At 43.2% G+C, this 12,808-nt stretch overlaps 1 protein-coding gene across 2 annotated transcripts in view; it reads right to left on the reverse strand.

Moving 5' to 3' along the window:
• Positions 1-2,278: 2,278 nt before the first annotated feature.
• ARSK (arylsulfatase family member K) overlaps positions 2,279-12,808 on the reverse strand; it is a 31,603-nt gene continuing 21,073 nt past the window's right edge. For both annotated transcript variants that reach the window (XM_075932116.1, XM_075932115.1), the window contains 4 exons: positions 12,066-12,237; positions 9,160-9,384; positions 3,065-3,289; positions 2,279-2,964 (listed from right to left, as the gene is read on the reverse strand). In XM_075932116.1, the coding sequence (XP_075788231.1) occupies positions 2,684-2,964; positions 3,065-3,289; positions 9,160-9,384; positions 12,066-12,237 (903 nt within the window). In that variant the 3' untranslated portion in view covers positions 2,279-2,683. The remainder of the gene's footprint in view (positions 2,965-3,064; positions 3,290-9,159; positions 9,385-12,065; positions 12,238-12,808) is intronic.

The following is a 12,808-nucleotide window of genomic DNA, read 5'->3' on the forward strand; positions in this document are numbered from 1 at the left end:
CCTGACCGGGGCCACAAGAGGCGGGAGCCCACCTGGTCTAGTGCAGAGATCGTGGACCTCATCTACGACGTCTGCACTAGGCACAGGAAAGTGGCCGTCTAGGGCAGGATAGCGGCCAGCCTGGCCACCCAGGAGCAGGTTTGCATGAAAATCAGGGTGGTCCAATGAGACCCCCAACCCTGAGCCCTGAGCTTAGAACATAAGAACATAAGAATGGCCGTACTGGATCAGACTAAAGGTCCATCTAGCCTAGTAGCCTGTCTGCCAACAGCAGCCAACACTAGGTACCCTGGAGGGGATGGACCGAAGACAATGACCAAGCCATTTGTCTCGTGCCATCCATCTCCAGCCTTCCACAAACAGAGGCCAGGGACACCATTTCTACCCCCCGGCTAATAGCACTCTATGGACCCAACCTCCATGAATTTATCTAACTTCTCTTTAAACTCTGTTCTAGTTCTAGCCTTCACAGCCTCCTGCAAGAAGGAGTTCCACAGGTTGACTATTTGCTTTGTGAAGAAGAACTTTCTGTTATTAGTTTGAAGCCTGCTACCCATTCCTTTCCTTTGGTGTCCCCTAGTCCTTCTATTATGGGAACTAATGAAGAACTTTTCTTTATGCACCCTCTCCACACCACTCATGCTTTTATAGACCTCTATCATATCCCCCCTCAGTCTCCTCTTTTCTAATCTGAAAAGTCCCAGTCTCTTTAGCCTCTCTTCATATGGGACCTGTTCCAAACCTCTGATCATTTTAGTTGCCCTCCCCTCTCCCACCCTCTCTCTTCCCCTCTCCCACCTCCTTTTTCCAGTCTCCCCAGAGGTTATTCCGCCCCACCCTGAGTTTTGTTAAATAAAGAGAGTTTCTATTTTTGAACACACGTGTCCTTTATTTTGTACATCAGGAAGGGGGGCTAGGAAGGGGTAAGTGGAAGGAGGTGAGGGAGGAATGGGGTACGAGCCCCTGATGGGGAGGACTGGGGTGGCTCCTCGGGATTGAAGCTCTCCTGCAGCCCCCGATTGCCCCCCCCAGATGGCAGCCTGCGGCAAGTGCAGCCGGGCTGATGGCCGAGTGCTGTGATGTGCCGAGTGTGGGCATTCAGGGCACTCCAAGCCAGGACTGCTTTGCTGTCCCTCATCGAGTTAGACAAGTGAGCGGGGAACCCCTGAGAACTGTCTGTCCGGGGTGGGGGTTGGGTCCCTTTAAGCACAGCCCTCGGGCTAGCCTGAGACAGCAGCTCTACGCTCTAAGTCCTAATCTGATGCCCTGCTGGCACTGCTTCCGGCCAGCCTTAACCTCGGTTCAGGGTCCACTCAATGTGGACATGCTAGTTCGAATTAGCAAAATGCTAATTCGAACTAGTTTTTAGGTCTAGATGCACTAGTTCGAATTAGCTTAGTTCGAATTAATTAATTCGAATTAAGTTAGTTCGGATTAGTGCTGTAGTGTAGACATACCCTGACAGTCCACTGCCCTGAAGGACCTGAGTAATGCTGAGTAAGTCTTCTAGTCTACTATATATTTGAGATGTGCCTGGAACGGAATCATTCTCTCAAAACCTTACTGAAAAGAGACAACCACCAGGCAGGTGAAAAGGGCTGGATGGGAGCACCCTCCCGACGGTGCCCACGTTCCGAGCCTCCTTCACACACTCCGATGCCCTTTAAGCGGGGGACTGCAGCTCCCTCCCCATTCATATGGGAACATTGCTGACTGTTCCCCTTTGTCAGGGAGTGAAGGGAAAGTGAACAATTTACTGCATTCCTCACTTTGGTTGGGAAATGCAGGGGGCAGATCTTCCCCAGCTGGTGGACATTCACCCCTCTCCTGGCTGTGCGTGCTGGCTCCAGGCAGCTGCTGTGAGAGAGGGCTGAGATAGTCCTCTCTCCCTGGGGCAGCCTATATAATGAAACTCTCATCCCAGATCTCACCCCAGAGCAATGATTTAAATGAATCATGTACATTTTTGTTTTATTTTTTGGAAAATAAAAATTCATTGTAATATCCTAGTTAATATATAAAGTCTGTTCAGGTGCCTACCATAGCCTCACAATTTCTGCTTAGATTAACACTAGTTATTACCCTTTTTTGATGCTCTACATTACACTCATTCGGTGTGTGTGTGTGTATGTGGCTATAAAAGGATGGAGTTAGGAAAACTTTTTCATTCTTATTTTAAAATCTGTGTAGATGCTAGGATATTTCACTATAATCTGTGGCCTACAGGGTCAAATCCTGAGTTTTTATTAATTTTTAATTAGACTTTACACACGCAAAATCTCATTTGAATTTTATTGCTTAAATATTCATTGCTAATGCATTCTGTATTTTCTTAATACACAATATTTTATGCAAAACAATATTATATATGTACTTTCCTTCCCATAATATTTTAAAAAGTTGATTAACTCCCACAAATATGAAATTTTACATGACAGAAAGTAGGTTTGGCCTCATGGTCATTACATAAGAAACAAATTTAATTTGCTAACTAGGATATAAAAGCTTGTGTGAGCTTTATTTTCATGGATTGCTAACTTAGCAAATTTTGATGTTATGATGAACTACATAGTGTTGTAGTTACAACTGTATATTTTCATTTCCTGAGGGCCTTCCTTGTACTCATTTATTTAATAGAAATTGTTACTATCAAGGCTGTCAATAATCCCTTACTGCAATTATTTCATTCATTAGTGTTCATTTGGAGCCACCTGTTAATTGCATTTTCATATTTCCTTGGTTCTTTTAACCAGTCCTGATGCCATCTGAGATTAGCTATAACACTGGAATAATTCTGTCCCAAATTTTGTTTCCAGATGATAAATTGCTCCTTGTTGTACTTGTGCACAAAGGCAGAGACTCTTGGATAGTTTATTATGGAGCGAAGTTTTTTGTCCAAGAAATGTGTGACTTCTGGAAATGCTGTTGCTATGTTTGTTAGTTCATCTGGATCAGCAGACAGGTCTGTAACAAACAAAAACCAGTTAAGTGCAATTTGCCAAGATATGATTTGGTAAAAACAGAACCATTAAAAATATCTAGGGAAGAAAAGTGACTAGCATACCAAAGAGCTGGGGAGGTACTGAATGACCATCTGAATATGCTATATATTTCCATTTGTCAGTTCGAAGCATATAGGTAGAAGAATTCACATTACAACCATGGAATTCGCTCAGGATCCATGTAGGGTGCAGCCTTCCCGATGAGACTTCATCTTCTTCCATTTCAGCCAACAATGGTATCAAGGAATATCCACTGAGATTCTGCGGGACAGGAATTCTAGCTATATCTAAACAAAGATATAAACATAGTTAAGCCTTTAATTATCTGTAGTAATGATAATGAACATTGTATCAAAACACTAAATTATGAGTAGGGCCCTATCAATTTCATGACCACGAAAAATGCATCACAGACTATGAAATCTTGTTTTTGCTCTCCCAATCTCTGGCCTTTTCTGTGGTTTTTTTCCACCCTAACCTATACAAATTTCATGGGGGGAAACCAGTGTTTCTCAAATGGAGGTCCTAGCCCAAAAGGGAGTTGCAGAGGGTCACAACGTTATTTTGGGAGGGGGGAATACAGTATTGCTGCCCTTACTTCTATGCTTCAGAGCCTTCAGAGCTGGGCAGCTGGCGAGCAGCAGCTATTGGCCAGGAATACACTCTGAGGCCACCACCTGCTAGCACCCCCCCCTTACTTCTGTGCTGCTGCCTTCAGAGCTGGGTGACCTGAGTGTGGCAGCTGTGGGAGCTATGGGAAGTGGGATGGGCTTGACCACTACTTCTTGCAGCTCCCATTTGCCAGGAACAGTGAACTGTGGCCACTGGGGGTACATCTAGACTACAGGCTTTTGTCGACAGAAGTTTTGTCGACAAATATTGTCGACAAAGCTTCTGTTGACGAAGAGCGTCAAGACTACATCCAGTTCTGTCGACAAAGCAAGCCGCTTTGTCGACATAAAAGTGTAGATGCAAAGGACAGTGTAGATGCAATAACGCCTTCTGTCGACAGAACTCTGTCAACAAAAGGCGTTATTCCTCACAGAATGAGGTTTACCGCCATCGACAAAACTGCTGAGTTCTGTTGACATTATGTCGACAGAACTCAGCAGCAGTGTAGATGTAGGTATAGTTTTGTCGACAAAAGTCCACTTTTGTTGACAAAACCCTGTAGTCTAGACACACACTGGGAGCTGTAAGCAGCTGTGCCTGTGGATGCTTAGGTAAACAAACTATCTGGCAGCCCACCACTGGCTAACCCTGATGAACCACACAACCCTGGTATTCAACATGCCATTAATAACTCCATGTTTGCCATTTTGCGGTAGCTTGTAGTGGTGTGTTATTTCATGTTCTATGCACAGATTATTCCAGGTACATGGAATAGTCACTTCATTTACTAATGGCACTCACTGTATGTATATAGCTCATGGTGGTGATACTTTTTTTTTCTCAGTAGCATCTAACATCTTCTCTTCTCCTAGCTTTGTTAAGTTGATGCTGTAAGTTATGCATTAGTCTATAGACCAGCATCCTGCTATGGCAGGGGTGGGCAATCATTTTGGATTGGGGGGGCCACTCCAAGTATTTGGAAAATGGTCAAGGGTTTCACTCTTCCAGGATATTAATGGTGGAGGTGCGGGGTCTGGGATGGAGGTTGGTTGCAAAAGGGAGTGAAGGAGTTAGTTGTGACCTAGGGCACTGGACTGGGGTGCAGGGGGTTGGATTGTGATCTAGGTCAGGGAATTGGGGTACAGGAGGAGGTGCAGGGATTTGGCTTGTGAGCTAGGGCAGGAGGGGACTGTGATCTGGGGCAGGGGATTGGGGTGCCAGATCTGGGAGGGGCTATGGGTACAGGAAGCAGGCAGAGGATTTGGGTATATGGAGTGGGGGGCAGAGGGTTGGGGAAGGGAGGGACTGGGGTGCCAGAGGTAGGCTCTGTCAGGAGACTTACTAGCCAGTACCGTTTCTGAATCAGCCTCCCTGCCTGCTCTGTCCCCACAAGGCTGCAGCCATGGCTCTGGTGGCTGCCTGTTCTTGAAACTGGCCAGAAACCGGCCAATGGGATTGTGCTGGGGGCAGGAGCAGCTCCTAAAGCTTTCCCCCCTCCCCTCTGGACTCACAGTTTTTAAAGAAAAACTGCCTCGTGACCGAGCTTCTGAGAGGCGTGCGGGTTGGGCGAGGCAAATTAGGAGCCTGCCTGGGGCACTCTGCAGCATCCGTGGGCTGGATCCAGTGGCTTGGGGGGCCAGATCTGGCCTGTGGGCCGTATTTTGCCCAGGCCTGTACTATGGTGAACAGTTTCATGGAAGCAGCATTTGACTTAGTAGTAGGAAGAAAAGAGTAGTTTATGACAACCAGTAATTTTATGTAGCTATCTTAGTTAAACCTAGTCTTTGGGCCAGATTATGCCCAGCTATAAACAGGTGCATAAGAGAAGATAAACCCTGCTCCCTTACAAGTGCAAGTGTAACCACCACCAGGCAGATCTGAACCTGGGATATTAATACAGGAACTGCTACAGCTTGAGCTATAAAGCCAGCTGGTTCTCAGTGTAGGCTATAGAACTCCCTTGTTCTTATCTCTTGCTGTACGTGGTCTAAGTGTCACTACATGAGACAGTGAACCACACTAGGGCCGCATTTATATTACAAGCTTCTGCAAGAGGAAATGCAAATGAGTGCTCCATTTGCATTTCCTCTTGCAGAAGAAAGAGGCTTGTAGTATAGACGCAGCCTAGGAGAGTGGGTTACACAAGGAGTGGGGATTGTAGTCAGTGCACCTTTTAAGATCAAGGACAGTTCAAGGCTAACATCTTCAATAGCTTTAGCCTCTCCAATGTGGTTGGACCACCCCCCCAAACCACTTCTATGCTGACGAGCAAAGCTGATGCCACCTTTAGGGAAGGACATATTCCATCCTTTAACAAGAGGAGATAAGAGTAGCAATTTTAGGGAAATTATGCCCACCACAGTGTTTATGTCAGGTTCATGACCCTTTTCACCATCCTGTATGATAGGCAGCTGATCCTCAAATCAGTTGGGAAAGCAAGGAGTGAATCTCCAGTTTCTCAGCAAATGAAGTATTTAGATAAGATGGTGTCTTGAGAAGAGAGAATATTTCCTTGTGAACATATAAGCCAACACAATTACATTTGTAATGGCCAAAGACGTATGGGTTATTTCATCATTTGCCAGAATTAATACACAGCAGGAAAGGTTAAAAGATGACTGGGATGCTTCTTCCTTTTTTTTCTTAGTCACCTGAATAATTTAATTCCACTTGATTTATGTTTCTATTTTTGACATACTGATTACAGGAAGGAGGAATTAGCAGAACAGAAGGAGAGTGAGAGAACAGGAAGGAGGAGGTTTAAAAATACAAATTTCAAAAAGAGACTTAAAAGGAAGGATTTTAAAACATTCAAATTATAAAGTATTTGGAGGGAGAAACAGACACAACCAATAAAGGAAAGATTTCAAATCTATTAGTATATTTTTGGGACCAAATTGGGAAGATAAACTCTTTTAAATCAGGTTCCTAATATGCTATAAACCCTAGCCTGGCTCTGAAAGAGTTGATTTTGGCCCGAGTGGGTTGATTTTGGCCTGAGATCACAATTAAACTATTATCTGGCTGCACTGGGATCGTGGATCAGGCCTAAATATGTCTGAAATCCAGCTAGGAAAGGAATTGCAAAATGTCTATAAAGGAAATATAGGTCAGCTGGGAGCTGCAGAGAGAAACTCTGCAGTCATCCTCTAGGACTAGAGAGTGGAGAGACTGGGAAGGTAAAGTAGAAAGATCAGGGGGGAAGTTGGTCCCATGACTCTCTGGAATAGGGAAGTCTGACAGTAGGCAAGGACTGGAGTAACATGGAGCAGCAAGCTCAAGTGATGTGCCTTGATAAAAGGGCAGGACTGGAGACATCCTGGGGATATGCGTTCAATGATGGATGTTAGATCACGCCAAAGAGGGATATAAGTTAATTTAAGTTGGGAAATTCCAAGGGAGAGAGCTCTGCAAAACTTGGTCCTGAAAGAAGGGTGAACCTAGAGAGGTTGTGAAGAGACACCCAAAAAAAGAGGCTGTGGTAAGAAGTGTAGGGAGGAAGCAGCAAGGAGTTTGGAAGTAGAACTTGGCTGCAGGTAGTTTGGTTTCTGGGATGGAAACCAACATTGTTGGTTTTCAAACCAGCCACTAGAGAAAATGGCATGAAGCCCCAATGATGACTGAGAGCTTTGAGAAAATGATGTGAGGACCATAAGGCTCAGAATCATGTCTAAGTGCCTTTGTGAGAACATGGGACTATTTCTTGTTCTTTTGCCTTGAAAGAGGGGGACTAAGTGTGACCTGGTCATAGGATTGAGTTGCAAGAAGAGAGACCACTACAGGGCTTCACTATATGGTAGATCAACTATACTATGTGAGCAGTCAGTTAATTCCTACATTAGAATTTGAATCAAGGTGAAAGTGATAGAAAAGTTATAATTTGAAGGTTGTTTTGAGGGTCTTTGTGGTCTCAGATCAGTCCCTATTAAACAGGTTCCTATGCTTCAATAACCATCACATCACAGAAATGGATGACGCAGGAAGTGACGAAATATCATTATCACCTAATGGCTGTTTGGTGATGTAATGCAAAATGGCTCATCGTGTATCTACAATAGAACAGTTCAGATAACAAAAAAAGCTATTACAATTAGCTCTCAAAAGAGAGTCCCAGGATTCATTTAGCATGAAAACTGAGCTATCTGCTCACCCATGAATGGGGTCTCTTCAGAGACCAATTAAAAGGGAAAATTTGCACTAGGGATGTTAGATATAGTGTAACTGAATAGTTGTGTAACTGCATGAAATCTTAGTGGTTACATAACTATTAAATAGTCCCCAGGGGCAGGGCTGGAAGCCAGTGTGCTCTCATCCCCACTCCTGGGGAGCCCCCTGCCAACCTACGCTACTGCCTTTGTATCAGAGGCAGGAACGTGAGGTGGCAGGAAGGAGCTAGTCCTCCAGGGGAGCCAGTTTAAAAACCAGCTTCCCATGCAGACTGGCTGCCTGCCACCCTGTGCAGCTGCTTCTGATACACGGGGGGGGAAGGAGAGGATGCTGCAGCAAAGCAGCCTCTGTACGTGGTGGCCCGGGCTGGCCACAGGCAGAGAGGTTAGTCTGGCAACAGCCCCTGTCCACATGCGGTTCGAGCTCCCCACGGACAGAGGCTGAGATTAGTTACTGAATATAGTTCAGCTTTTGCTTATCAGTTAAGCATTTAATCATCTACTCTATTACATCCCTAGTTAATTTGTTGGCTTGATATATGCAACCACAAAGTGCATGACTCAGCACCAAGAATGGGACATGATCAAGCATGAGAAAATGGGGAGGTCTTATGTGCCACATTATGGCAACTTAGGTTGAAGTGGGTATGGACCCTGTGATGCAGAAATGCTGTGTACTGCTGTATAAACTGGGTTGCTACTGTATATTTAATATGGGTTTTATGTGATAAGAGACAAGATTCATACCAGGACACTGCTTGCTATTCCCCATCCCAATTAGGATGTGAGGGGAAAGCACACAACTTGCTTGCATTCCTTTCACTCCTGGCTGGTGAGGGGAGGGGGGCAGAGGAGTAAGTCACGGACGCTGTGTGCTTTCCTTCTGCTCCCTGATAGAGGAAGGGGAAAAGCAAGCATTATCCTGGTACGAATATTGAAGGGGCGCTTCAGCCTCTCCTGTCCTTCCTAAATGGCACCCTTGCCCCCCACACACCCTCTAAAATATCCCAACCCTCTGCCCTTTGCCCCTCCTCACACATTCTAACTCTGACTCCTGCCCTGAGCCCCCCATAAACCCTCCACAAACCTCCTCTGCCCTGAGTGCTTCACACCTCCAATCCTAACTCCAGTACCTCCACACCTTGCTCTGAGCCCCTCAACCTCCTTAGTATCACCCAAACCCCTTCCTTGAGACTCACACTGGTGATGTTATGGTAAATCTGACTGTAAGCTTTTCAGAGCAGGCATAGTATCTTACTATGATAGTAAATCTAACATCACAAGGGAATCCTAGATATACCGATACTACTTCTATCACCACACCAATTCACCCCAAATCTTAAAGATTCCGTTATTTCAAACAATATCAAGTTACTTACCAAGCATAGTTGGATAAATATCCACAAGAGATACCACATTTGATAAGTGATGATTAACTTTAATGCTTGGCCCCATAACTAGAAGAGGAACATGGGAACTTGCTTCATACATGCTCATTTTATAAAACTGCTGATGTTCCATAGCAAGTTCTCCATGATCAGCTGTGAATATAACAATGGTTCTTTTAAGAAGTCCTGTGTCACTCAACGCTGAAATGATCTCACCTGCAAGAAGAGAAAGACTTGAAAAAAGTATGTTCAACTATTAGGTTAAGCTTCTTCGCGGACAGAGCAACATTCAAATCCTGATGGGAGAGGAGCCTGAGTGTTGTTCAAAGGTTTTGGAGCGCCTTTCCTTCTCACAGAAAGCAAAGCCTGAGACTCCACCCCTCACAACAATGCCCATTATGGTTTGAGATTGCTGGGGGCTGAAAATCCCAGTCTGAGGGATGAGGCTGAACCACCACCTTTTCCTAGGAGATCCGAAGGGGATGAGAAGCACTCTCTCCTTACAAAGGAGGCTAGCCACAGTTCTGAATGGGATTACACTGAGCAGTGTTCCCTGTAGACTGAGCACTTGGGCGGCCACCCAGGAGAGATTCAAGTGCCATCCAGGTGATCAGCAGAGCACCCACAGCCAGCACTATGTGTTTCTATTGAAGGTGCATGTCCTCACATGCTTTGGTGCACATAACAAAATTTATTCTGCATTTAGATGGAAAAAATTAGAGGGATCACTGCAACTGAGCCAGCAATAACCAGGGCAATTGGGACAGCAAAGGCCTCTACCAAAAGCATTGGATATTGGAATCCTGACTGAGCCATCACCTTACCCCATATGTACAAGAGAGAATGAAAAGCCCAGTACCTCCACAAGAGCTACTGCGAATTTGTGCAATGGAGAGAGAAAGAGGAACAGGATCAATGGAAACATGATGGAAGGAATGACCATTGTACAGCAAGGTACCTACATATGCATACCTTTAAGCATGAGTAATCCCACTGACTTCAATGAGACTACTTACATCCTTAAAATTATGTACACACTTGAGTACATTACATAAGTAGGGCGTTAGATGAAAGCTACACATATTGCAGCAGCATGATCGCTTTAGGATCAGAGGCCCAAGGACGCCTGACTACTTCTCCATGAGAGTAAGGGTACGTCTACACTGCGGCACTATTTTGGGATACTTCCAGCATCCCGAAATAGCTATTCCACGTCTTTTAAACAAGCATGTTATTTCGAAATAGCTTTTGAACTAACAGGCTCATTATTCTGATGTCCCTGTAAACCTTGTTCCATGAGGATTAAGGGACATTTCGGAATAGCAGTTTATTTTGAAATTTTGCACCAAAAAATACACTTGAAATAAGCTATGCAAATTCAGGCCACCCTAAGAAGCCTGAATGATCCACAGGATTGGTCCTCTGCATTTATATATATGACCTAATCATTCTAACATCACTAACATCATTTAAGTAACTGGTCTATTTACTGAGAATTCTTGTTCTTCAGATATCACTTTTAAGAAGAAGAAACAAAGCACTGTAAATCAAGAATGAATGTATATCTTAAAACAAACTGCAGAAAACTTTGCATGCTTGTTTAGATTTAACTTATTTTTTCTTGTAACTTTCAATATGTTGCTATTATAGCCATGGGAAAAAATATTACAGTCTTTTATAGGTAATTTTACGGTCTACTTCATAGTCACAATTGTTGTCTGTTAGCCCAAGCTATTAGCCAATATTTGGGGCCTTGCTAAGGTTGTTTTATTCAGAGGAGAAATGATTACTAGAGTCAAGTATTTGTGTAGAATCTTTGTAAATAAATAGGACTGCACCAAAGTTCTGTTTGCTTGAAGTAGAATACAATCAATTGAGGCAATCTCCTAGTGCAGAAGTCCAAGTTTGCCTTTCCAGTGAGCACTCTTTCCAAAAGAAGACATGTTTTCTGACTTCTTCCTAAAGCCACTGAACTCTTGCTTCTTTTCAGTCTGCTTGCCTTCTCTCTTCTTTTCTGGTTCTTTCACAGGCAATGACTGGTGAAGCTGCCACCTACTCAATATCACTCAATATCAATATTGCATTTGCAATTTCTTGCCAAGAAACCACTTAAGCACTAGCATAGCTTCTACTTTGGCATTATCATGAGGTTTGTGCCTTGGGCAGTTGCTTCTATTGTTTCAACCATAATTAAACAAAGGCCTATTTATCTGTTCCACTGTTTAGCCTGAATGAAGGGTGTTTAGTACATCCATTGATTTTTACCATGTTTAACACTATTAACCCTTTCAACATACAATTACCATGCTAGTCTGACTTCACCCTATAAGTGAGAACACTCAATACTATATTCCATTAGTAGGCTTGTCAGAACTCGATTTAAAAAAATACAGTAAATGGGTAATAACAATGTTTGTTTAGGCATTTTTTCTATAGTTTTAGGGATTTTAATTTCAAAGTTGCAAAAAAATTATGGAGAGAGTCGGGGGCGGAGAGGGGGAAGGAAGAAGGGAGGGAGCACTCCCCAGAGCAGGGGCTGGCATCAAAAAGTATAAAACAGAAATTGTTATATCCTTTAATGAATCTCGAATAAAAGTTCTCAAGCATAATTTCTCTTAGTTTGCATATCTGTAAATTTTGATCACCATCATAGGAAATATTGTTTTGTTAGCTTGTATGTGTACAGTGAAATCAACATGTATCATCCAAAAATCTAATCCTTGAAAGTCTATCCAACAGCAATACTCTAACCCATCCAGTTCTTTTACACATGTATCGCTTGTGCAATATTTAGGAAGCTATCTCATACATAACTCTGATCAGGATAGCCTTTTGTAAATAGTTACTTGAGGTTATCTACCAGTCTCTTTTCTGAGTTTTTATGGAATATTACCTACCAAGCATGGCATCTGTCTCTGCACACATAGCATAATAAAATGCTCTGATATCTCTGATTTCTTTCCTTGTAAACTGCCCAGTACAGTTCTTCGTATACGCAGAATAATAATCTACTGGGTGCATGTCTGAAAGAGGAGGCCATTTCGGAATTTTAATGGCTTCATATGTCACCTAGAAAATAAGAGGAAATTAAGGTTATTTTGACAAGTGAATATACAATGGGTTTGAGAAAACATTGGTTTGAATAAAAAATTCTCAAATTGTGGTTCATGCAGCCCCTGTTTATTATTTGTTACATTGTCTTGCCACTTTCTCTTTGCTTTCTAGCTATTCCACGGGTATTCAATCATCACCTTGTAAGAAGAGCCTGGATGCTGGTAAAAATCAGCTGGAAAACTAGAGTAGAACCAGCAGCATGTGACCTGCCAGTTGATATCTTATCAAAAGATGAAGGACACAGTCTTTTAGAATTATATTCAGTAATTAATCTCAGAAGTGTGGCATAGTGCCACATAAAAGAATGCTGTAGCATATGCTTTCAAAGGATTAGGTGTCATCTGGGAAAACAGATCAACATGAAAATTTACTCTTTCTGGGAAAATCTCCAGAAGAACGGTGTGAAAATTGTATCTTGGAAAAAGAATTCACATGGGTAGTCTAATTTTCAAATATATATTGGATACAATCTGGCATTTGGATGCTGAGATCGGCATTTAGGGCAGTTTTATGCTTTGTGCCAATT

The sequence above is a fragment of the Pelodiscus sinensis genome, chromosome 6 (genome assembly GCF_049634645.1).
Source record: "Pelodiscus sinensis isolate JC-2024 chromosome 6, ASM4963464v1, whole genome shotgun sequence".
In the NCBI taxonomy this organism is placed as follows: Eukaryota; Metazoa; Chordata; order Testudines; family Trionychidae; genus Pelodiscus; species Pelodiscus sinensis.